The 25,856-nt window shown below is 53.5% G+C and overlaps 2 protein-coding genes across 4 annotated transcripts; one reads left to right on the top strand and one right to left on the bottom strand.

Moving 5' to 3' along the window:
• Positions 1-124: 124 nt before the first annotated feature.
• On the top strand, positions 125-16,732 carry IL27RA (interleukin 27 receptor subunit alpha). 2 transcript variants are annotated; one of them, XM_004748250.3, is made up of 14 exons: positions 125-363; positions 820-937; positions 4,352-4,509; positions 4,601-4,758; positions 6,391-6,550; positions 6,652-6,725; positions 9,658-9,841; positions 9,936-10,124; positions 11,956-12,057; positions 12,133-12,291; positions 14,864-14,989; positions 15,372-15,465; positions 15,648-15,741; positions 15,868-16,732. In XM_004748250.3, the coding sequence occupies exons 1-14, from the start codon at positions 270-272 to the stop codon at positions 16,120-16,122; spliced, it is 1,965 nt and encodes a 654-aa protein (XP_004748307.2). In that variant the 5' UTR covers positions 125-269; the 3' UTR covers positions 16,123-16,732. The 2 variants fall into 2 exon arrangements, with proteins under 2 accessions (XP_004748307.2, XP_012909545.2); XM_013054091.2 differs by lacking the exon at positions 11,956-12,057.
• On the bottom strand, positions 16,725-25,212 carry PALM3 (paralemmin 3). Of its 2 annotated transcripts, XM_004748256.3 has the most exons (7): positions 25,001-25,211; positions 22,498-22,546; positions 21,365-21,445; positions 20,666-20,808; positions 20,454-20,538; positions 18,816-18,861; positions 16,725-18,701 (listed from the first exon to the last, which is right to left on the bottom strand). In XM_004748256.3, the coding sequence occupies exons 1-7, from the start codon at positions 25,039-25,041 to the stop codon at positions 16,984-16,986; spliced, it is 2,163 nt and encodes a 720-aa protein (XP_004748313.2). In that variant the 5' UTR covers positions 25,042-25,211; the 3' UTR covers positions 16,725-16,983. The 2 variants fall into 2 exon arrangements, with proteins under 2 accessions (XP_004748313.2, XP_044939002.1); XM_045083067.1 differs by having other exon boundaries at positions 16,725-18,861; positions 25,001-25,212.
• Between the last annotated feature and the right edge of the window lie 644 nt (positions 25,213-25,856).

Genomic DNA, 25,856 nt, shown 5'->3' with positions numbered 1-25,856 from the left:
CGCGCTCGTCTCGGCAGTGCTCGGCGGCGCCCTGCAGCGAGCCCCGGGCCGTCCCCCCTCCCCTTCCGCGGCCGCAGCCGGCGCGGCGGGGGACTTTCCGCCTGGGAGGGAAGGGGCGGGGTCCCGGAGCGCAAGGTGCGGAGGCGGCTGGGAGCTGAGCGACGCTTCCCTTCGCCGCTCGCTGGTGGGGCGGGAGAGCCAGGCGGGCGGCGCGGCCGCGCTGGGCCGGGCAGGGCCGGGCAGGACTCGGGGGCGCGCGGTGGGGCGCCATGCGGGGGCCCCGGGCCCCCCTCTTCGGGCCGTGGCCGAAGCTGGTGCTGCTGCCCCTGCTGTTGCTGCTGGGCCACCGGACTCGGTCCCGGGGTGAGTTGTGTCAGGCGCCCTGCCGCCGCGATCGCCGCGAGAGCGCCGAGCCTCCGCGTGCACCGCAAGTTTGCGGAACGAACCCCGGAGGGGCAGATGCCCCTCTGCACCTCCCCGGGCAGGGACCGGGCGGAGAGACGAGTTGGCGAACGGGGTCGAGGGTGGGGGGTCGGCCGCGAGGTGGGAGCCCGAGGCCCACGGGTGGGGTGGAGGCTCTAGGGGTGGTAACAGGATGTGGCTGGCAGAGGGAGGGGAGGAGTTATGCCCAAAGACTGAGGAGGGGTATCCATCGCCCCCTTCCTGCTGCTCTCGCCGGGAAGGGACCCCCGGATCGCCCTGCACCATTGGCAGAAGTCGGGGGAAATTCAGGTTCTGGGATGTGCAGGATGGGGGCATTGAGCCCTTTCCCTCGGACTCCCTGCGCGCCCCCACCCCCACCCCCGCCTCCCTCTCCAGACAGCCCTGGGCCACTGCAGTGCTATGGAGTTGGACCCTTGGGCGATCTGAACTGCTCGTGGGAAGCTCTTGGGGACCTGGGAGCACCCTCCACGCTGCACCTCCAGAGCCAGAAGTAGTGAGTACAACCGGCTGACGTGGGGAAACTGACGCTTTAGAGGGTGGCCGCTCAGGTCCTAGCATACTCGGGTTGAGAGCACTCCAATAGTTCTGCTCCGTAGCCCTCCCCCTCGCAAGCCCTTGATTCCAAGTTTCAGCATTTCCTTGTGTGACCCTAGACCAGTCACCAACACCCCCCCCCCCCCCCCCCCCGTCAAAAGATGATGATAAAGAACCTGCCTCCCAGCGTTGGTTCAGAGGGTTCAATGAATTAGGCATCAGCAAAGAGAAATTGCTTAATAATTAGAAGGTGTTTTTTTTTTTATTGCTGTGTGACCTCAGGCAAGTAACCTAACTTCTCTGAGGGTATAGAAAGGTAATTTGGTCTGGTGCCAGGGATGCAGCAAAGAAAGAGGCAGTCAGAAAGCCTGTCCCTCGTGGAGCCTGGCCCTCATGGAGTCAAGGGGAGACCTAGGTTCCCTCATGATGAAGCACAGCTGCAAACTCGAATTTGTTTCACATGTGGCTACTTGAGGGAGGAGTAAAAGGGGCATTGAAAGGTGGGAACCACAGTGGGGTGGGTGGGTTGGTTTTTATTTATTTATTTATTTATTTGAGAGAGAGAGAGAGAGAGAAATAGAGGGTGAGCAAGCACACAGAGAGAGAGAGAGAGAAGCAGGCTCCCCACTGAGCAGGGAGCCCCATGCAGGGCTAAATCCCAGGACCCTGGGATCATGACCTGAGCCAAAGGCAGACGCTTGACCAACTGAGCCAGCCAGACACCTGGTTTTTGTTTTTTGTTTTTGGGGAGTTTTAAAAATAGATTTTATCTATATATTTGTCAGAGAGAGAGAGAGCGCCCAAGCAGGGGGAGCTGCAGGCAGAGGGAGAAGCAGGGGCCCAATGCAGGACCCTGGGATCATGACCCAAGCCTAAGGCAGACACTCAACAGACTAAGCCATCCAGGTGCCCCTTCTTTGTTTGTTTTTAATGATGGTAAAATACTCATAAAATTTACCATCGTTTTTTCTCAACCATTTTTAGTGTTCAGTTCAGTGGCATCAAATACATTCACATTGTTGTGCAATCATCACAGCCATTCCATTCCAGAGGGGCCTAGTTTTAAATGGTGTAGGGTGGAGGAGTCGGAGAAGGCCTCCCCCTTTCTTAATGAGATAGATCCACATCACATTAAGCTAACCCATTTTTAAATGAACAGTTCAGGGGGCGCCCGGGTGGCTCAGTTGGTTAAGCGTCTGCCTTCTGCTCAGGTCATGATCCTGGCATTTTGGGCTCAAGCTCCATGTCGGGCTCCCTGCTCAGCTGGGAGTCTGCTTCTACCTCTCCCTCTACCTCTCCCCCTGCTCATGCTCTCTTCCTTTCTCTCTCTGTCAGATAAATAAATAAAATATTAAAAACCCAAACAAACAATGAACAATTCAGTGGCGTTTGGTACATTCACAGTGTTGTGCAACAACCTCCTCTGTCTAGTTCCAGAACATTCTCATCACACCAAAAGGAAGTTCCATCCCCATTAGCAGCCACTCCTCATCCTCCTCCCCCTGCCCCCTACCAGCCCCTGACAAGCACCACCCTGCTTTCTGTCTCTATGGATTTGCCTGTTCTGAACATTTCCTATAAATGGAATTATAAGAAATGTGGCCTTTCATGTGTGGCTTCTTCCACTTAGTATGTTTTTGAAGTCCAGCCACATAGTAGCAGGAATCAGAACACCCTTCCTTTTTTATGGCTAAGTGAGACTCCACTGTATGGATCTATCACGTGTCGGGTATCCACTCATCTGTTGATAGATACTTGGTTTGCTTTCATCTTTTGGTGATTGTGACTCGCACTGTTATGAACATGCATGGCCAAGTTCTTGAGTTCCTGTTTTTTGATTCTTTGGGGTCTGTGCCTAGGAGTGAAATTGCTGGGTCCTATAGCAATTCTGTGTTTAACTTTTTGAGGAACTGCCAAACTGTTTTCTGCGGCAGCTGTGACATTTTGCATTCCCTCCAGCAGTGTACCATGGCTGCAGTTTCCCACATCTTCACCAGCACCTGCGTTTTTGTTGTTACTGCTGTTTTATGAAAGCCTTGTTCTGAACTTTGGAAATCTAATCCGTCAGGATATCCTAAACACCGCTCACTGTCACCCGCATCTGGTCTGTCAGCAAGCCTTGCTAGCTCCACCTTCTACATCATCCAGAATCTGACGCGCTCTCCTTCCTGGGCACTCACCCTGGTCCAGCCCCCATCCACCATGGCTAACCTGGGCCATGTGGTCAGTCACCTTCTCTCCTGGGGCCCCTGGCCTGCACCTTCCAGCCCACAGTCTGTTCTTCGCCACAGCCGCCAGGGGGCGCCCGTGAACATCCGCGTCAGGGCCCATCTCAGCTTTGCTTCCGGCCCTCCAGGGGTCCCACCTCACTGGGGTAAAAACCCCAGTCCTTCCTGTGGCCTACTAGGCCTTGCAGCTTGCCTTTCGCCTCGCTGCCCTCGCCTCCTCCCACTCTCCCCCTCACTCATTCCACTCCTGCCGTGCAGGCCTCCTCCTTGCTGTTCCTCAAACACAGTCGTGGGGCGCCTGGGTGGCTCAGTGGGTAAAGCCACTGCCTTCGGCTCAGGTCATGATCTCAGGGTCCTGGGATCGAGTCCCACATCGGGCTCTCTGCTCGGTGGGGAGCCTGCTTCCTCCTCTCTCTCTCTCTGCCTGCCTCTCTGCCTACTTGTGATCTCTCTCTGTCAAATAAATAAATAAATAATCTTTAAAAAAAAAAAAAAAAAAAAAACACATTCGTGAGTGTACCTCAAGGCCTTTGCACTCCGGAAGGCTGCTTTTTCCTGAAATGCTTTCCCCCAGGTACTGCATGGCTCCGCCCTCATGACCTTCAGGCCTTTGTTCAAAAGTCTCGTCTGAGAGATCTCTGACCTGAAACAGCACTCATTCCTCACGGGCCTGATGATGTTATCATCCGTTACATACGTTAGGGATTCTGCCTCCCATACAGGAAGAGCAGCTCCAGAGAGCGGGTCCTCGCCCGCCTTGGTCGCAGCCCTGTCCCCAGCTTCTATGAGAGGGCCTGTCAGTATGTATCTGCTGACTGGATAGTTCTGTAAGGGCAAATGGCGTACTTATAAGCAGGTGCCAATGAACACAGTAAGCAATGCTCGCATGACATGTACTGGGCAGCCAGTGCAGTTTTAAACACATTCCTTTTATTGTCTCATCGATTGCCCTCGCTCTCCAGCCCTTCAGCAGGTCCTGCTATCACTCTTGTTTTGTAGATGAGGACACAGGCACAGAGAAGTCAAGTCAGTTGTTCAAGGTCACACAGCTCTGAAGTGGCAGAGCTGGGATTTGAACCCAGGGAGAGGAGTTATCATTATGGCTCTGGCCCCACACCCCGTCATCCCCACATCTCTCCTCACAGCCATTCCAAAAGAACGTGGACCGTGCCAGTGCCCGCCGGGCAGAGCTGGGTGACCATTCCGAGGGAACAGCTGACCATGTCTGATGAACTGCTTGTCTGGGGTACCAAGGCAGGCCAGCCTCTCTGGCCCCCAGTCTTCGTGAATCTGGAAACCCGAAGTAATCGGCGGGATGTGGGGGGGGTGTGCTCTATGTGGGGTGGGTGGTCCCTGAAGTCCTGGCTTAATGCACCTGGCCTCCCCTTCCTCAGTGAAGCCAGATGCACCCAGGCTGTACCCTGACGTGGACTTTTCAGAGGATGAGCCCCTGGAGGCCACTGTCCATTGGGCCCCACCTGTGTGGCCACCCCATAATGTCATGGCCTGCCAGTTCTACTATCAAAGATGCCAGGGGACGGCCTGGACCCTGGTGAGTGTCAAGGGCCCCCCGTTTTCCTCACTGTCTTCCAGGCAGGGCCCAGGGCATTATCCCCAAATCAGAAACCCAGCCCAGGACCTGTTCCTTACTTGCCCTTAGGATCTGTCCACATCTCACACAAAAAGGCCTGTACGTGCATCTTGTTCAGCTAAAAAAATCACCCCCCACCACCAAATAATCTAAAATTCCATGCTGTCCCGATCCCAAATTCCACTTGGAATTTTTTTTTTTTTTAAAGATTTTTTTTTATTTATTTATTTGACAGACAGAGATCACAAGTAGGCAGAGAGGCAGGCAGAGAGAGAGGAAGGGAAGCAGGCCCCCTGCTGAGCAGAGAGCCCGATGTGGGACTCGATCCCAGGACCCTGAGATCATGACCTGAGCCGAAGGCAGCGGCTTAACCCACTGAGCCACCCAGGCGCCCCTCCACTTGGAATTTTTGAGAAACTCAGTAAATGTCCTCAAACATTGTTGTGAATGAATAGAAGTTCTCCAATAGCTTACATTAACCTTAAAATTATGAAACCCTTCCAAGAACTCTTTGAAGTGGGTGCATTTTATACCTACCCATTTTACAGATAAGGAGCAAGGTTTAGTTTAAACACCTCAAAATAATGAATAAAGGCAGCTGACATTTCTGAGCACCTGGTATACATCAGGTCCCAAGCTAATTGAATGGATTATCTTGATGAGTCCCTCCCCACCTCCCTTTATAGTAGATGCTTTTATTTATTTATTTATATGTTAATTTTTGTTTATTTTAAGTAAGGTCTGCCCCACCCATGGGGCTCAAACTCAGGACAGGAAGACCAAGAGTCCGCATACTCCACTGACTGAGCCCGCCAGGGGCCCCTATAGTAGATGCTTGTAAGATTTTTATTTCATAGCTGGGGGAGCCAACCTCAGAGAAGTTAAGCACCTTAGCAAGCTCACACAGCAAGACAAATGGAAGAGAACTTTAGAGCAAGGAGACCCCAGAAGGAGTTAGGGAACCGGCCCCTGTACTTAGTACAACCCAGAAGTTACCAGGATCATTTCCTCTCATATCTCATTGGCCAGAGCACAGTCACATGGTCTTACCTGGTTGTAAGGGAGGCTGGGAAATGGAGTCCTTACTCTTGACAGCCGCGTTTCCAACTGATACTCAGAGCTTCCATTTCCACAGGAAAAAGGGGAGAATGGTTATTAGGGATAACTAATAGTCTCAGCTGCAAAACTTTGCCATGTGGAAGACAGTTGTCACTGTGATTATTCATGCAATTCAGAGAAATGCCGAGATATAGGCTTTGGAATCTGACTGCCCGATTATGACTCTCAGCTCCAGCATTCATCTGCTTTGTGACCTTGGGCAAGTCACTTCCCCTCTCTGGGCCTCAGTTTTCCTCAACTGTAAAATGGGGATAATGATAAAATTTACTACCTACTGCTATACATGACCCATAGGGTGGCTAGTTCGTCTCTTCTTCTTGCCTGGGATGGTCCCAATTTCAAATACAAAAGCTCTGTGTCCTGAGAACCCCAGGGTTTGGGACAAAGCAGGCTAGTTGGAGTCTGCTGACATATCGGGTCAAGTACTCTCAACTCAGTCCTCGGCTTCATTGCTCTTTCCTCTCTATCCCCCAGCTGGAGCCGGAATTGAAGTCCATTCCCCTGGCACCTGTCGAGATTCAGGACCTGGAGCTGGCCACTGGCTATGAGGTGCGGGGCCGCTGCCGAATGGAAAAAGAAGAAAATCTTTGGAGCGAGTGGAGCCCCACTTTGTTCTTCCAGACACTGCCCTCTGGTGAGGATCTCCAGGCTTGCCCCTATAACCTCGACTTCCCTCCTGGCAGTATGTACCACTAGGCCACTCTGATTTGTAACCCCTTTCCTCATCCTTGACAGCTCCAAAAGATGTATGGATATCTGGGAACCTCTGTGGGACACCAGGCAGACAGGAACCCCTGCTTCTGTGGAAGGTGAGCTATGGAGAGGGGTTCCATTCTTTCTGCACACGTCAGGAAATCCCAGATAACACCGGTGTAAACAAGACGGCGGTTCCAGTGCCGCCTTCTTGAGATTGCTCCAAGGCTCCAAGGAGGGGATGCTCAGAGAGGCCCTGGCATAGTGCTGGGCACAGAGCTAGCCTCCACCCATGTCAGCTAATTCTGGGAGATCTGAGCTGAGACATGAAGATGTGTACAGATGTTCCAAGCAGGGGGGAACAGCAGGTGCAGAGGTTTGAAAGCCAGACTAGGCTCAGCTCCATAAAATAGAGCACAGTGTGCCAGGGCTTGAATGCTAGTGTCAGAATGACATTAGGAGATGATAGACAATGATGCAGCCGTCCTCACTGATCCAAATCCGTTGAGCATCTGCTATGTTCCAGGCATTGCTAGGCCCTGGCTCACAGTAAATAATGGCAAGGAACAAAACAACAGAGCCCATACCCTCTTGGGCCTCACAGTCTAATATTAATTTTAACCACATGTAACACAGACCTCTTACTATGTGCCAGGTTCTAGCCTCCATGCTCCTTTATATTAACTGACTTTACAGATAAGAAAAATGGGACACACTGGGGCGCCTGAGTGGCTCAGTGAGTTAAGCCTCTGCCTTCGGCTCAGGTCATGATCTCGGGGTCCTGGGATCGAGCCCCACATTGGGTTCCCTGCTCAGCGGGGAACCTGCTTCCCCGTCTCTCTCTGCCTTCTCCTCTGCCTACTTGTGATCTCTCTCTCTGTGTCAAATAAAATCTTAAAAAAAAAGAAAGACACAGAGAGGTTGCTTCAGACCACACAACTGGTTAGTGGCAGAGCTGAGACTCACACCAATTCACAGCCTCAGTGTCTATGTCATAATACATACTTTAACACCCCTTTACTATGCTGAAATGAAATACATAGATAACCCATTTTTCTCGTGTCTTAATGAATATGTAATAAAGTATTCTAATTGTAATATTCTGTGGAAGAGAAAGGGAAAATAAAGTAACTGCATATGGCAATTATGCAGCCCAGCAATGTGAGAGGAACACTAAATCTGTATGTACCTAATAATATGGCTTTAAAATACATTTAGCAAAAATTGACAGAACTACAAGGAGAAATACATGAATCCACAACCGTTGTGGGAGATTTTAATATACCCCATCAGAGATTTCATAATAGATGGAAAACAAGTGAAGATCTAGAATACTTGAACAGGTGATTAACAAACAGCCTAATGGACTTACATAGGAAACGTCAGAATATGCCTTTCTTCCATATATAATTAGGATATTTACCAAAGTTGACCACATGTCAGGCCATAGATCCAGTTTCCAGGGATTTCAAAGGCGTGAGGTGATGCAGGGCACATTAAAGAATTTTCTAATTAGAAAACAGATTGTGGGGATGCCTGGGTGGCTCAGTTGGTTGGATGACTGCCTTCGGCTCAGGTCATGATCCCGGAGTCCCAGGATCGAATCCCACATCGGGCTCCCAGCTCCATTCGGAGTCTGCTTCTCCCTCTGACCTTCTCCTCGCTCATGCTCTCTCTCACTGTCTCTCTCTCTCAAATAAATAAATAAAATCTTTAAAAAAAAAAAAACAGATTGTGACATGCCCGGGTGGCTCAGTCGTTAAGCGTCTGCCTCTGGCTCAGATCATGGTCCCGGGGTCCTGGGATCGAGCCCCGCATTGGGCTCCTTGCTTGGCGGGAAGCCTGCTTCTCCTTCTTCCACTCCCCCGCTTGTGTTCCCTCTCTCACTGTGTCTCTGTCAAATAAATTAAAAAAAAAAAAAAAAAAAAAAGAACAGAGATTGTGCTGCGAATTGATCATAAAAACTGCCTAGAAAGTCCCCATGTATTCTGAGTACTTTTTTTTTATAGATCATATTTATTGAGACAGGAGATCTTTTTTTTTTTAATGATTTTTTTTTTTTTTTTTAGAGAGAGAGAGAGAGAGATCACAAGTAGGCAGAGCAGCAGGCAGAGAGGAAGGGAAGCAGGCTCCCTGCTGAGCAGAGAGCCCGATGTGGGGCTCGATCCCAGGGCCCTGAGACCATGACCTGAGCTGAAGGCAGAGGCTTAACCCACTGAGCCACCCAGGCGCCCCTGATTTTGTTTTATTTTTTTATTTGACAGACAGAGATCACAAGTAGGCAGAGAGGCAGGCAGAGAGAGAGGAAGGGAAGCAGGCTCCCTGCTGAGCAGAGACCCTGGGGCTCGATCCCAGGACCCTGATTCAGGGCTCTATCCCAGGACCCTGGCCTCATGACCTGAGCCAAAGGCAGAGGCTTTAACCCACTGAGCCACCCAGGTGCCCCTATTCTGAATATTTAAAAATTCAGTGAACATTAAAACCAGGGTCCCCCCCCCCCCCCCGCCCCCACAAAGATTTTGTCTTAGTACATCAAAAGGAGTTTGGTTCTAGGATCAGTTAACATTATTAGACAGGATAATCATCTACAAAATTTTTTCCTCTATACAACAGTAGGAATTTTGAAATCCCAAAGAATTGCACAGGACACAGACTAGGATGAGGCAAGCAAGGCAGGCTCATATAAGGGCAGGGTCAGATCCTGTCTGTACTTCAGATCTTGAAATTTAGTTTGTCGTGGGTTCTTTGCCCTTGATTTTAATTGATTAAAATATAATTTTTCTTGGTTACTGGGTTTTTGGTAACCTCCCCTTTAACTTTTGCATCCAAGGGGAGCGTCTTACTCAGTTCCCCCTAGTGTGGGTCCTGGAACTGTATTCTAATGTCACCCTTGCCACTGAGCTCCCCGAGACTTAGTTTCTTCATCTGTAAAGTGGAGCCAACAGAAATAGTCTGCTGACTGGTTTGTGAGGTGACCCTCACTGAGATACACAGGATGTGGATCTGGTAGATGGGAGATCCTAACCCCTTCTTCCTCTCATCCCCCAGAACCCGGGGCACTGCGTGCAGATGAGCTATAAAGTTTGGTTCCAGGCTGAAGGCCAGGAGCTGATCCAGAAGACGGCTCCCTGCTGCAGCTCCTCTGTCCCCGCCCTGGCCGAGTGGGTTGGGGTGTCTGCCATCAATGCCACGAGCTGGGAGCCTCTTACCAACCTTTCTTTGGCCTGCCTGGGTAAGAGGCTGCGAATTTCCTCGGAGCAGTGCCCTGGAGAGGGAGGCAGGGACTTCCTGAGAGAACAGCCAAGACTTCTCCAACCCCCATCTAGGTCCAGATCTCGCCCCCCGAGACGTGGTGGTCAGCAGCATTGCGGGCAGCACAGGGCTGCTGGTGACTTGGCAGCGGGGGTCTGGGGAGTTGCAGGAGCACGTGGTGGACTGGGTTCAAGACGGGGATCGCCTGGAGCACCTCCGCTGGATCCGGCTTCCCCCTGAGAACCTCAGTGCTCTGTTGCCAGGTGAGGCTGTGGACAGACACCTAGGCTTCCATCCCAGCTCCTGTCCAGCAGACTGATTCGTGGACCTACAGGAGGGAGTGTTGTGGTTAAAATATCATTAATTTCTGCAAGCAGTGTTCACTGACCACTCACTGTGTGCCTGGCCATGTTCTAGACACTGGTGTGCAGTGACAGCAGCTGCTGCCTATTGGCACTTACCAGCAGCATTAAAGTATTCAGACTTACTTATAAAGTAAGTTTCTGTTATTATCGTGCTCAAGGTAGAGATGAAGAAAAAGGCCCAGGGAGGTGAAGCAACTGACCCGAGGCCACACAGCAAATAGATGGTAGAACCAGGATTTGAACCAGATACTCAGGCCCCTCAAGCCAGGCCCTGAACCATCACACCACTCACTCTCGAAGCAACATCCCCATCCTCATGGAGCTGACTTTCTTGTGGAGTGAGCAGCCCAGTGAAACAAACAATAACAAAACAAGTACATCCATAATGTAATTGGGGGGAAAAAAGAATAAAACAGGGCAAAGGGAAGGAGGGAGGTTGCTATTTTAGAAAGAAAGGTTTTTAGAAAAGGCCTTCCTGGAAAAGCAGCATTTGAACCAAGACCTGAAGGAGGCGAGAGGGGGAGCTATGAGGAAGTCTGAGGGAAAAGCAAGAGGGAACAGGCAGTGCAAAGGCCCAGAGACAGGAAAGTGCCTGATGTGTTAGAACAGCAGGGAGGCCTGCATGGCTGGAGTGGAATGAGTGAGGGGGAGAGTGGGAGGAGATGAGGGCGGGGAGGTGCAATTGTGCAAATCGTGCAAGGCCTGGTGTGCCACAGGAAGGACTTGGGCTTTTGCTCTATGTGAGGTAGGAACCATGGAGAGTTCTGAGCAGAGGAGGGATATGCCCTGACTCTGTTGCTTACATGTGATCTCTGCCTGCTCTCAGGGGGAATGGATCGGGGAAGGGGTGAGGGCCATACCGGGTTGGAATTGAGGAAGGGAAATAAGCAGGCAGGATCTGATTGGAGGTCCTGCGGCAGAATTTTGGGGATCCGTTTGGATACATTGTGTTGGAGATGTTCATCCAAATGGAGGTATCCATGGGGCTGTTGGCTACTCGGGTCTGGGGGCTTACAGTGAGTTCTGGGCTGGGGTGTGGCATTGGGGAGCCCATCCTTGGTGTAAAGGACTTGGGAGAGCATGAAAAGGTATTGAGTGAAACATTTAGGAAGGGCGGAGTCCTTCCTAAGCAAGGAGGAGCTCTGCTTCTGGAAATTTCCCATTTGGGGAAGGCCAGGCAGCAGCAGTAGGTTTTGTGAAGGGACCTCAGGACCCTCACCCACCATGATGGGTGGTGTGCAGGCCCCACCCATAGCCTGGTGTTTGAGCATCTCCCAGCCTCTGGTACCCGTCTTTCCTGGCTTGAAGGCTTTCTCTGGTCACTGAAGTATTTTGCCCATCTGAGAAGCAGTCTGGAAGTGCTGGTGAATTAAGTCGCCCCAGAGGCAGCCCTTCACCAATTACTAAGTGTTGGTGGATAAATATCCCAGCTTCCTCCCTCCTTGGTTCGCCGGCATCTGCTCTCTGCTGCCTCCCAGAGGTCGCCAGCGGGATTGCGCTTCCAATGCCTGCATTGCGAACTTGTTCTCATTTACTGGCGGCCTTTCTTTCCCTATTTCACTTCCCAGCTGCCCTGTTGGCGTTCTGTGGGGTTACCACCCAGAACAATTACTGTTACCCAGATATTTATCTCAACGAATTTTTCAGGAGACCCAAATGAAGACGTCTACCGAGTAGAAAATGAGTAGGGGAGGGAGAGCCAACTCTGTCTTTCTCCTCCACCAACCAGGGAATTTTGAAAGAGGGGTCCCCTACCGAATCACGGTGACAGCAGTCTCTCCTTGGGGCGTGGCCCCTGCCCCCTCAGTCTGGAGGTTCAGAGAGGAACTGGGTAAGTGGTGGAGCTGGAGAATGGAGTGACCCCCTGGAACTCTAGCTGGCCTTGACACACTGGCTTTCTCCCCAGTGCCCCTAGCTGGGCCGGTGCTTTGGCGACTCCAGGATGCCCCTCCAGGGACCCCTGTCATAGCCTGGGGAGAGGTCCCAAGACATCAACTCCGGGGCCATCTCACGCACTACACTGTGTATGTACAGAGCGGGACCAAGCCTACTGTCTGCATGAATGGTGAGTTTCACCGCCTCCTGCCCCCGGCTCCTAGCCCCGCCCCCAAGACCCACCCATCAGTCTACCCCGCCCTTATCCCCCGATTGGCCCCTTTGGTTCCCTCTCAGCGCCTGGGAAAATTTGTGATGTCGTCTGTTCCCTAGTGGACAATAACCCTTGTGGCTATCAACATAATGGACTGTCATTTGACCATTAAAAATGAAGTCTCTGATCTATATTTATTGATATTGAAAGATGCCTGTCATGTTCATTAAATGAAAAAGATAAAAAGATGACACAACTCCATGAGATGGTTCCATTTTTGTAAAATAAACCTGGCATTGTGCAAAGCAGAGGCACAAATGTGAAAACAAATTGCCCACAATGTCAACAGGATCACAGGATTATGTATGACTTTTCTTTTTCATACCTTTGGGTATAGGCTACATTTTTACTCGGAACACATATTCCTTTTTAGAAATATTGTTATTCCCTTTTTTTGTTCCTAATTATAAAAGTTATCTGTGCTTATTGCCATGGCTGACACATTAAAGGAATATGTCATTGAGAATATCAGCATTCTCGGGGCACCTGGGTGGCTCAGTCGGTTGCACAACCAACTCTTGATCTCAGAGTCACGGGATCAAGCCCCACGTTGGGCTCCCCACTTGGGAGGAAGCCTACGTGGGATCCCCCCCACCCCCGCACCATGCTCTGTCTGTCTCTCTCTCAAATAAATAAATATATAAATCTTAAAAAAAAATACCAGCATTCTCATAATTTTGTTGACACTGATAATGCAGCTTCCAGATTTTTCCATGTATCTATTAACACTGAGATAGGAGTTGTGTTCTTTTTTCTTTTTTTTTTTTAATTTGATGGACAGAGATCACAAGTGGGCAGAGAGGCGGGGGGGGGGGGGGCCCGACTCCCTGCTGAGTAGAGAGCCTGATGTGGGGCTCAATGTGGGGCTTGAGCCCAGGAACCTGAGATCATGACCTGAGCCAAAGGCAGAGGCTTTAACACACTGAACTACCCAGGCGCCCTATCTTTGAAGATTTTTAACTTTGTATTATAGAAAATTCTAGCACACACAAAAGTAGGGAGACTAGTATAATAAACCCTGGTGTGCCCACAGGTGTCAACAAACTACTTCCTGCCAATCTGCTTTCATTTTATCCCCTGCACTTTTTTTTCTAGAGTCTTCAGTGTCATTTTACCCCTCATTACATCATTGTCTCTGATAAAGCCTATTTTTTAACATAATTACTTTGCCATGATTGCACATTACAAAAGTATATATGGATCATTAGAATAAAATTTTTGTTTTTCTATTTTTTTTAGGATTTCATTTATTTTTTTGAGAGAGTGTGTATGTGTACATGAATTGGGGGGAGGAACAGAGGGAGAGAAGCAGACACCCTGCTGCCTGCCTCGGGGCTCTAATCCTAGGATCCTGAGATCATGACCTGAGCTAAAGTCTGATGCTTAACTGACTGAGCCACCCAGCTGCCCCATTTAAAAATTTTTTAGATTAAAATGTTTATACATATCTAGATTATTAAATATATATACATTTATTATTATTATTATCATTATCATTTTATTTTTTTTAAGATTTTATTTATTTATTTGACAGAGAGAGATCACAAGTAGGCAGAGAGGAAGGCAGAGGGAGGGAAGCAGGCTCCCCGCTGAGCAAAGAGCCCAATGCGGGGCTCAATCCCAGGACCCTGGGATCATGACCTGAGCCAAAGGCAGAGGCTTTAACCCACTGAGCCACCCAGGTGCCCCTATCATTATCATCTTGGGAGGGAGAGAGGGAGAAAGGAGGTAGAGGAAGAAAGAATCTTAAGCAGGTTCCATGCCCAGTGTGGAGCCCAATGCAGGGCTCCGTCTGAGGACCCTGAGATCATGACCTGAGCCAAAATCAAAAGTTGGATGCTTAATCACACCCAGGTGCCCCTGGATTATTATTTTAAAAAGATGACAGTGTTAAAGACTATAGTTTGGCCTCGGAATATCTTATGACTGTGATGTTTTGCAACTTTCTTTTTTTCCCCTGCTGATTTAACTTGAACATCTTTCTTTGTTGTTGTTGTTGTTGTTTTGGACATCTTTCTATGGCAGTAGAGCCCAATCAGTGTTCATGTCTCCCATAATCCTACAACAAACCGAAAAGCTACCCCTCTTTTGGCTTAAAAGCAAAAAAGCACCATTTAGTAAAAATAAGTAAACAGATATAGTTCTGCGAGGTGTGCTTCTCCCCACCTACAGAGAATCTCCATTCACTGGGTTAATGTGCATATGGGCAATAGGATGCTCATTCTTTCTTTTATTTATTTGAATATATATCATTTTTGAGGGCTTTCTGTGTGCCAGCCACTGATCTAGGTGCTGGGAATACAGCCCTTGTGGAGTGAACTTTCTAATGGTCAGGGAAGGCCTCACTGAGGAGGTGAAATTTGAGCAAAGACCTGAAGGCGGGAGCAATGTGGATATCTGGGGAGAGTGTTGCAGACAGGAAAGCACATGCAAAGGCCCTGAGGTAGGATTTGACTGCCTCCCCAACCTCTCTGGGTGTGTCCTTCAGTGAGCCGCAGCACCCGGAACATCACCCTCCCTGACCTTCCCTGGGGTCCTTGTGAGCTGTGGGTGACCGCATCCACCAACGCAGGACAGGGGCCACCAGGTCTCAGCCTCCGGCTTCACCTACCAGGTAGGGGGGAGGGGTGGGACTGCCATAGGAGGGGCCCTGCTCAGTTTCAAGGAGATAGGGGTTTCAGTGAGTGAGCAACCTTTTGACTTGGGGGTTGTTACTGATGATGCCTCAGGGGTATTCGGATCCTACTAAATACTTTGGATTATCAAGCAGTGTGTCTCTGACCCTTTCACCCATCTCTGACCTTGACCTTTCACCCGTGACTGTTTTATTCACAAGCCCCACTCCCACCCCAAGATCTCCCCCACCCTTAGCCCCTACCCACTCATAAGCCCCGCTCCTTTACCTGCCTCCGGCACCCAAACCCGGCCCCATGTGTGCTCCTTTCCCGATCCCTCTCCCATCCCTGGTATCCAAATGCTCTGCCCCTCTGCCTCAGATAACAGCCTGAAGTGGAAAGTTCTGCCGGGTGTCTTTCTCCTGTGGGGCTTGCTCCTGACCGGCTGTGGTGTGAGCCTGGCCACATCTAGAAGGTGAGGCTGTCAGACATGTGGGTCTTTGCCCAAGTGGGGAGGACAGTTGGACACTAGCTAAGTTTTGGTGGGGGGCAAGCGGTAAGGGAGCGCCTCAGGGTTCTGCGGATATTCCTGGGTGCTGCAGACTGGGCCTGGGTATCACGTCACTTAGGTTCTCTGCCCTCTTACCTGCTTGCCAGGTGCCTCCACCTTCGGCACAAGGTACTGCCCCGCTGGGTCTGGGAGAAGATTCCTGATCCGGCCAATAGCAATTGTGGCCAGCCCCACGTGGAGGTGAGCGGAAAAGCCTGGCTTGTCTGGGCCGTCTGGGAGGTTGGCGAATGAGGGGGTCAGCGGGGAGTGGGTGGGAGCAGGCGGGGGAGAATGGGGACACAGAATCCCTGTCTCGTCTCTTTCCAGGAGGTGCCTCAGGCTCAGCCCCCCAGGGACTTGCCCATCCTGAAAGTGGAGGAGATGGAGCCGCTCCCGGTTACGGAGCCCCCCCAGACCTCCACCCAGCTGGGCTCTGGCTATGAGAAACACTTCCTGCCCACCCCCGAGGAGCTGGGCCTTCTGGGCCCACCCCCAGTTCCCAAATTCCGGCCTGAACCCAGCCCAGGCCAGGAGAGGGGTGCCCATTTGACAGACGAAGACACTGAGGCTCAGAGAGGCTGAGTCACTTGCCTGAGGACACCCAGCCAGGAAGAACAGGTTGAAGGACCCCTACAGAGGGAGGGTCTGGCCCTCTGGGGAGTATATGGATGGAGGGGGGAGCAAAGGAACGTGTATGAAATCGAGTGGCAGCTGCCTCCCCAGATCTGTCCTGCTGCTGTTAACAGAAACAGCTGCTGGGCGTCGCCGCTGTCCCACCTGCAGCCACACGCAGCCCCGGATGGAGTTCCCGCCGACGGACTGCGGGCAGGAGTGCCGCGGGCTGATGCCCAGACGAGGCCCAAAGGGGTCTGGGCTCTTCCACACTTACCCTTGCCCATGAGCTGGACACCGGCGTGCCCGCCATCCCGCCTTAACTGTACGGGAGAAGGTGGACCACGAAGAGGAAAGGAACCTCTGTTCCAAGTGACTGTGTGACTGTGTGACTCCAAGCCACCCAGAGAAACACCCTTGTACGTTTTTGTAGCTCCCGTAGCTGGGGCGCTGTGTCCGGCAGCCATGTCTGCTCACACCGACTCCCTGACGCCAGCGGGAGTGAAGCCCTTGCTCTCTCCCCCCGGAGGTGGTGAGGGGGACCCGTGCCAAGAGCACACACACGCTCAGACTGTCCGGATGCTTGAACGTTTAATTTTCAAGTATAAAGGCTTTGTCGTAGAAGGGGGCCAGGGTCACAGGCAGTGGGAAGCGTCCAGAAGCCCGGGAGGAGGTGACGTGTGGGCCAGCTGGCTCCCAGGTGGCCCAGCCAGCCCCCAGGTGGCCCAGCCAGCCCGGTGGTGCCCTGTCTGCACCGGGGACCCGCTGCTGGATGCCGAGAGGCCGAGGTAGCTGTGAGAGGAGCCGGACGTGGGGTGGTAGGGCGTGGGCTCACATGACCGCACAACACTGGCACGTCTTTTGCTTAGGCCCGCTTGCCTCTTCGCCCTCGGGAGGGGCAGATGGCTCGGGCTGCCGGGCAGGTGCATAGGTGGGCACAGGCCGGGCACTGGGGTTGGCCCGAGGCCCTTGCACCCGAAGCAGTGGCTGGCACTCGGCAGGCTGCTCTGGGGCTGGGGTCTCTGCCAGGAGGGGGGTGGTGTCCCCTGAGGGGCCCTGGCCCTCAGCAGGAGTTTGGGGCCTTACAGATCCCTCCTCCAGGGAGCCTTCCTGCTTCTCCTGGGGCTGTGGATCTTCCTCTTCTGGCCTTGACTCTTCCTTGGCCCCCACGGGAGCCCCTGCCTCACTCACCTCCTCTGCCTGACATTCCTGTCCGCCCTCAGACTCCCTCTGGTCTTCCTGACTCAGATCTTCCTTGACTGCTTCGGTCTTCTCAGCCTCCAGTGGCGGCTCATCTCCCCCTCTCTCAGCCTCCAGTGACTCCTCGCCTTCTTTCTCGGCCTCCAGTGGCGCCTCACCTCCTGTTCTCTCTACTTTCGGTGACTCCTCGCCTTCCTTTCTTTCCAACGCCCCTGGTTCTTCCGTCACCTCTAGCTTTTCCTCCTCTCCTTTCTGCTCTACTCCCAATGGTTCCTCGTCTTCCTTCTCTGCCTCTGGCTCTTCTGCACTTTTCAGCTCTACTTGCAATGGCTCCTCGCCTCTTTCCCTCTCTGCCCCCAAAGGTCCCTCAACGGCCTCTCTTGCTACTGACAACAGCTCCTCAGCTGCTTCCCTTTCTGTCCCCAGCTTGTCCTCACCCCCCCTCCTCTCTGCTTCCAAGGAGTCCTTGCTTCCTTCCCTGTCCGCCATCACAGACATGTCTGCTCCTTCCTCCTCCGTCCCTGCCTTCTCCTCACTCCACTCCTTTCCTCCGCCCACTGGTTCCTCTGCTTGGCCCCTCCCTGCCTCCCCAGCTTCCTCCCCTGCCCCCCTCTCTGCCCCCAGTGGACTCTCAGGTCCTCCCCCCTGTCCCCACATCCTGGGCCCTTCCAATCCCTCCACCCCCAGCTCCTCCCAGTCCTCGCTGAGGGTCACCCTCTCCACCCAAATGAAAGACCCCTCCTCTCCTCCAGAGCCCCCTGGCCCATCAGGGCTGCCCCTGGGAACACCTTCTCCAGGAGCTGCTCCTTCTAGTCTCACCTGAAGAAGCCTCGGTGAGCTGGCCTGCGCAGCCTTCTGGCCCCCGCCCAGCTCCCCCGTGGCCTCTGAGTCCCCACTGTCTGGCCCTCCCACGCCCTCCCAGACCACCTCCACAATGCCCCTGTCCTCCTTCACCCAGGAGGGGAGCTCTGGGCAGCTAGCTTCCTGCCTCTCCCCAATGGCCTCCAGCACCATCTCCTCTACTTTAGCCTCTAGTTCTGGGCCCGTGGCCGCCGTGGCACAGTCCTCCGTGGCCCTCAGCCCCTCCCATACCACCTTCACCACACCCGCTTTGGCCTCGTCCGCGCCCCCCTTGGAGGCTGCCAGCGCCTGACTAGGCTCCTGCTCTGGAGGGGGGCTGAGTCCAGGGCAGGGGCCATTGGCTTCTGAGGAGGCCCCTGCTGCCCCAGGGAACAGCCTCAGGGCTGACGGAGCCCTGACAGCCTCATCTCGGGCCTCTGAGGGGGACTCTGGAGATGTGTCCACTGGTCCAGCTGGTAGGGAGGCTCTCTTGTTCAGATCAGCGTGGTCTTGGGGAGTGACAGGAGGAAAGGAGAAGAAACGGGGCGACAGAGTGAGATTCTGAGCCCCTAGATTCAGACCCCTCTTCTTGGGACCCCCAGACCTGGAGCACAAGCACCCACCTGTGGGACCTGCCTCCACGGTAGGCTGGGAGAGAGGCCGGTGACCCTGCAGGGATGGCAGAGACAAGGTCAGGCCAGCCCGCGTCTGTACCTGCACACGGGTACCCTCCCCTGCTCAAAACACCCTCAATGCACCCCCCTACCCCGCCATCACATTCAGGATCAAACCCTCAGCCTTCCTCACCTGGTCCAGGGCCTCACACGCAGTAGGTGCTTGTCAATACTGTGTCTGTGAGCCAACAGCTGTGTATTAGGGACCTACTCTGTCACCTACTGAGATTGCCGTGGACAAGGGACACTTAAGCCTTTTGCTTGGGGGACTTACATTCCAGGGGGGTGAGGTATAAACAAAAACAAATATGTAATGCCAGGGAGTGAGAAAGACTATGGCAGAAAAAAAAATAAGCAGGAGGAGGGGCTCTCAAGGAAGTTGACACTGAACAGAGAGAGACCCAAAGGGCAGGAGGAGACCGCCTTAACTCAAGAGGTACATAAGGGCATTCCAAGCAGAGGAGAAAGCAGGAGCAAAAGCTCTGGGGCTGCAATGAGCTACACAAGTTCAAGGACTGGAAAAGAGGCTCAGCATAGCTGGAGTGGGGCAGGGTGGGGAGGGACAGTGCGAAAGTATGAAAATGGGCTCAGGGAGGGGAGTGGAGGGGCAGCCAAGCCCCAGGGATCTCCTCATAGTTCTCTGATCTTCTTCCCTTTCCGGCCTCCAGGCCTTTATGTGGGCTGTTTCCTCTGCCTGGAATTCCCTTTCCACTCTTGCCTGGTTCCCACTCAGATTCCATATATATGGCACTGCCTCCAGGAGGCCTTCCCTGAACCCCCAACCTTACTCAGGTGATTTCCCCCGTGCTCCTCCCCTGCCCAGGGCTCCCCCCATCACAGACTCTTGGATGGTGAGCTCCCGTGGGCCAGGAATCCTTTCTTGCGCGTCTCTGGCAAGGAACTCCCAGCCAGTGTTTAAAACCTAACAAGTGCTGCTTCCCACATCCATAAACAAGTCTGCTTCTCCCTCTGTGCTCTGAAACAGGCATCTGGGAGCTAAGCTAAGGCACCAGGAAGAGCCAGAGATTGTGGCCCCTGCTCTTCCCTATGGCCAGGCACAAATGTTGGCAGATCTTGGGACTTCGGGGACAACCCAGAGATCCAGATTTTAATGTAAGGTTGTCAAAAGCCTGTGTGTTGTGTAGCATGCATACAGACTGTATCTTAATAAAAGTGCTGCTAAAACAAAAGCCCGTGTGGATGCCTCCGATCACAAGAGCATCTCATGGTGACCCACTTCCCACTCTGAGGCCACATTCCACGAGCACTGCCCCCCCCCCTTTTTCTCACCACATTCCTTGTTCTGGCTTTAAGAGCAATCCTATGGCAGAATTCTTCCTCGGGCTTGTTCCTAGTACAAAGCCATGATCTTCTTGACCCTCCCCCTCACCTCCTCCCACCCTGTGCTGCTGCTGTTCTCATTTTGGACATAGGGAAACTGAGGCTGGAGCAAGAAATGCGACTTGTCCAAGACCACAGAGCTGAGCAATAGCAGAGGACTCAGTGGTTAAACTGCCGTTGGAGAAATCGTGCTTTTGTCCCTGCTGGCTGCCTCCCCCCCCACCCATTGGCTCCCCAGCCCCTCACCTGTCTGCGCCAGGTGGGCCTCCCTGAGGGCTTGTGCTGGGCACCTGTGGACGCACTCTGCAACAGCTGCAGCTGGGACTGGAGTCTGAGGAAGAGAGGAGCTGCTGGGAGCCAGGACCCCAGGCTCAATGCTATCCCCCCACACCCTTTGCCGCTTCCTTGGGGTGGACCTGGGGACCTGGCCTAGCGTGGCTGGCAGGGGCTTGACTCACGTGAACAAGCTGTCTTCCAAGTTCCGGATTCGGGCCTGAGCCTGGCCCTCGGGTGACTGGGGGTCTTTGGAGGTGGAGTCCTCCGGCTGCTCCGTCCCCTCCGCCGCCCCATCCATTAGCCAGCGCTCCCGGAGAGACTTCCTCTGGGCATGGGAAGGTAGCTGTGCATAACGACTACCCCACCCCATGTCCGGTACCCTCCTAATCCCCGGGGTAGAGAAGAGTTCTTATTGCCCAAAACCACCCGGAATGGGGCAGATATTTCTCCTTCAGGGTGGGAATATGATACCTGCCTTCACTGTGCACCCCCAATATTGCCAGGTGGGACAGACACCCCCACTACCAGCCCATAGCTCTTCCAGCCTAAAACAAAACACCCATCATCTCCCCACCCCTTCCAGCATGGGACAGGCGCCCCCAGAGGTGAAATCGCTTTGGGCCCCTCCCTATACCCAAGATGGGCAAACACCTTCACTGTTCCCATACTCTGCCCCCAAAGGTGGTACAAATGTCCCCATCACCACCACCGCCACCTACCCTCCCAGGCTGAGGAAGAATGCCCCCCCCCAAGCTGGAACCCATGCTCCCAATTGCTCCCCCAAATTGGACACAGGCTCCTATGATTCCCCCCAAACTGACTCTCATAGGCACCCCCACTTTATTGCCCAGGCTGGGCAGGCGCTCCTGCCCGCCCCCAACCTTGAGCCGCTCCACGCGGAGTTTCTCCTCTTCCAGCTCCCGGCGCGCGGCGCGGATCTCCTCCTGCAGCCGCCGCTTCTCCTGCGTACAGAGGACCGGGAGCTGCCCGCGGGCCGGGCGGGGCCGCCGCCTCCCTTTCCGCCTTCCCTCCTCCGCGGGGCTCGCGGGGGTTCCCGGGGCTCCCGGGGCTGCGAGCCGGGCGGGGCCGCGGAGCGCACGTCGGGGCCCCGGGCTGGGAGGGGGCTGCGGAGGCGCTGACTCAGCAGCGGGTGGGGGCGGGGCGGCGGGGGCGGGGCCGGCCGCGCCCGGGATGCTGCGGAGGCCTCGCCCGCGCGGAATGGGGGGTCTGTGGAAGGGGATGGGGACGGGGCCTTGGAATGGAGATCTACAAGGGGGACCAGGCTGTGAGGGTCCGAGATATGGAGTTACAGAGAAAGGGGCCCAGAGAAATGGGGGTCCAGATGTCGATATCAGAGGGAGGGGACTGTGCGATGGGGGTTCCGGAGAGGTGCAGTCGTGAGTGTCCAGAGAGACAGGGGCGTAGAGATGGGGTCCGGAGAGATGGAAATGCAGAAATCAAGGGCTGAGAGATGGGAGTTAGTGGGATGGGGGTTCAGAGGGATGTGGTACAGATATGGGTGTCAGAGGATGGGGGTTCAGAGAGACCAGGGTGTAGAGATGGGGTCCAGAAAGATGAGGTGCAGAAGAGGGAGATCAGAGACATAGGGATTAATAAGATGGGGGTTCACAGGGATGGGATCTAGAGAGATGAGGATCCAGAGATGAGGGTCTAAGAGATGGGGTTCAGACATGGGGTGTTTGGGAGACAGGGGTTCAAAATGGAGCATCGGATGTGGATTCTGGGAGTGTGGGGTACACGGCCTCACCATTCTGGGGGTGGTGGTGGCCAGATAGACGAACTAGGGAGCAGAGGGAGGGGCCTGAGGATTTAGGTGGGGGTGCCCTGGGCAGGGCTGGAGCTGAGGGTGCCTTCCCGCCCTCCCCACCACGTACACACACTCCACAGCGTCAAGCCTGCTTCCCAGATTGAGAGAGAGTTGAGGAAGAGACCTGGGACAAGAGTAGGAGGGCCCAGGACGCCGGGTGGAGTGCAGTAGGAGGGCTTCACTTACAGCGATGACCTCTAGCCGCTGCCGGTAGAGGGAGCTCTCGGCCATGGGCCTGTGGGGAAAAGGCAGAGACTGCGGAGGGGGTCTCCCAGGGCCAGGCCCGCATCTGGCCACCTCCTGAATGCCCCTCTCTGAGTCAAGATCCCTGAGCTGCTTGGAAACCAACCGAAGCCCGCATTTTCCTCTATTTCCCCTTTGCAACTGAAAGGAGTTGGGGGAGAGCTCAGGGGTTCTTTGGAGGGTGGGTGGGGGGAGAGCAGAGACCAAGACAAGTTAAACTAACGCTCTTCCTAGGCCTGACATCTTCTCTCTGAGCCTCAGTTTCCTCATCTGTAAAATAGGCTGGGATAGCTTGATTCTCGCCTTGCAGAGAGGTGCCCTTGCAAGGAAATATCCATGCAGGAAAAAACAGGACATAGTGTTCCAAAAACAGTAGTGTCATTTATTATTAATAATGTTAGTAATTCCCGTGATTAATAATGTTTATGGTTAATTATAAGAACCAGTCCAAGGTTGTCCTACAGACACTCTCAAATCCTGCCAGGCCCCTAACATGCTGTGTGTCTCTTTCCAATTCCACACCTTCTCCAGACCTCTCGGGTCCTACCCAAGATACCTTCAGCCCTGGGGGATGAGGGAATCTGGGGAGAAAAGTGTCCATCCCAAGGTGGACACATGCCATTGCCATGGTTACTCTGGAGCCACCTGCCAACTCCCCTCCCCGGGAGCAAAGGTTACCAGGTCATGTAGCCTAGCACTGGACTCTGAGCTGGGAGGAGGCAGAGGGGTCTTGGTGTTTAAGGTTTAACCTGAGCTCACCCCATCACTGACCTCCATGGAGGACCCCAGGATTCCTGCTTCCCAGCCTACAGAGCCACCCCTTCTGTGGGACAGTCCTTGTCACATGAACCTATACACAGATGTGCCTTAAGTGCCCGCTATGTGGATGGGCTTCACAGGACAATATCTGGAAGGATCTATCTATTTACCTGTTGTCCTTGATATGTAGCCCTGGGGGGATGGCACAGGACAAGCCCTCAAACATTTATTAATTTGAGCACTAACTCTATTGGGTGAGCATTAGCTACATTGCCCAAACTCTGCTGGGGCCCCCCAAATCCTCCCTGGCCACACCATGAAGATATAATAATGCAGGACTTACTACCTATAGTGCTCTAAGGGCTCTAGAGGGTTTCTGATAGACTCCCACAGTCACCTCTGCCTCTCCCTCCCTGCCCTGATCTTGAGACACTAGTCCACTCTTTGCTGAGTTGCTATTCTGAGAATAAAACCAGCCAACCATGATTAGCCAGCATGTACAGTGTGCCAGGTGCTGTTAAATGCTTTGCCTCTAGCAATTCATTTAATCTTCCCAGTGATCCTGGGAGGCAATAGTACCATTGTTCCTATTTTATGGATGGGGAAACTGAGGCTCCAAGAAGTGGTGAAAAGACTCATCTAAGATCACTGAATCAGGTGATCAGAACTCAGGGGTCTCAGGCCCAAAACACTAGAAACACTGCAGGTAAGAGGGGTCTAGGCACCCTCTTCTTGGTAGCCACAAGGCTAGAGATCAGCCTGGGGGTTCCCGATTTCAGTTGACCTAGGGGGCTAATGTCATGCTTAATAGGGTATCCCAAAGGGAGCCCAGGCCCCCTGCTAATAAGTTTGCCCTTGGGGGAGGACTAAACTTCCCCCCTCTGCTGTCCCATTCCCAAGATGTAATCTCCCTGCCTCTTCCTTGCTGGGGGGGAGGTGTGTGGAGATCGGGTTCCCATTGCTAAGCAACCAGGTTTGTAGTTGGTGAATAATGCAACGGGGGACCCAAAAGAGTGAGCAACCAAATTGGGGTCCCTGGGGGGAAACGCTTACCCAGAACTCTTTACAAACCTCTGGAGCCCCTCCCCCCTCTTACTTTAAAATGCCCTCAAACCTTGAATATTAAAACCCTCTGCGCACCCCGTTTGATAGTGTTCATCTCCAACTCTATACGAACAGTGTTCGTGGCCGTGGCCTTTTGTCACCAGGAACAGCTGGTGGCCATTTCACTAAGGAACTAAGGTTCCGATTTTGCCATCATCTTTCCCAGTTTAGGAGCTGTTCACTTTTTCTGTTATATCTCAAGCAATTCTTCCCACCTGGGGCACTGAGGGATGTTTCTCGAGGCAGAACATGGGAGTGAGGGACCCTGGTATTTCCCGCCACTGTCCCCCTCAGTCATAGCCCCACCCCCAGGCTGGACTTTGAGCTTGAAGACTGCCTGCAGAAAATCTCTGGAAAAAGGAGGTGGGGGTCCACATTTCCCACCTGACTCTCTGAGGAGGGGGACATGAAGAGCCTGCGGGTTTGGCTGCCTCTCTCCATTCCCCCTAGGGCCCTTAGAGAGGCCAGGCTGGAGCTCTCACCTACCCCCCCCCCCCGGCCCCCGGAAAGGCCAGTGTCCTCCAAGGAACCCCTCTCAGACCCTGCCCACCAGCCACCCCCACCCCCGACCCCGGACACTTACATGGGTGTGGCTGGAGACCACATCTGGCTCTGCAGGGCCATCTCTGCCCAGAAGCCCACCTTCAGGTCTCTCCAGGATCAGGACCCACCACCCGTTTGCCTGAAGGTCCCTGGATGCTGTGACTTGGCTGGTGGGAAGGGGGGGGGCTGCAGGAGGGCACTGGGAGAGCTGGTCCAGCTGGTTTGGGCCAGGAGGCAGGAGACGCAAGCACGAGGCGCGAGGGGGGCTGGGGGCTGGCGGGCAGTTCTGGGGAGGTACTATCAGCTGTCCTGATCAATTATTTACCAGCCACTGGCCTCCTTGCTGCACTTGGCTGGCTCGAAGCAAACACCCTCTCACATGCATGGTGCAGGGTGTGGGTGAGAATGGGGAGTCACTTACCCCCTCCAGAGGACGGCAACTGTCCCTGGCACCCCAGATGCCTTAAGTCTACCTGCCCACCAAGGCCACCAGCGTGGCACATCACACATGTGGGATACTCTTATAAATGACTAATCGCCCCTTCTTGGACCCTGGCTTTGGGGTGGGGAGGGAGGGACTGATCAGGCTAAGGGTTTCTGGAGACCAGAGGCTGAGCACTATGGGAACCAGCAGGCCTGGCCCCTGGGTAACTGTGGTTGACTTGCCCCAGGTTTCTAGGACGTGGTTTGCCCTTTGTGAAATGGGAGAATTAGACCAAGTGGCCTTCCAGGACCCTGACACCCTTTAGAGGTTTTAAGAGTTAGGGGTAGAGCAGTGGTGAGAAAGGTCCAGAACACTTCCTACACAAATCTTCAGGGTTCCTGTTCTGTCCTACCTATCCTCTTCTTAAAGGGCCAGCACCCCATTTCTCAGGAAACAGCATGCCTCATTTACC

The sequence above is a fragment of the Mustela putorius genome, unplaced genomic scaffold (assembly GCF_011764305.1).
Source record: "Mustela putorius furo isolate JIRA1106 unplaced genomic scaffold, ASM1176430v1.1 tig00000095_pilon_pilon_pilon, whole genome shotgun sequence".
Taxonomy (NCBI): domain Eukaryota; kingdom Metazoa; phylum Chordata; class Mammalia; order Carnivora; family Mustelidae; genus Mustela; species Mustela putorius.
Note: the sequence above shows the minus strand (reverse complement) of the source record. Positions and strands in the feature narration are given on the sequence as shown.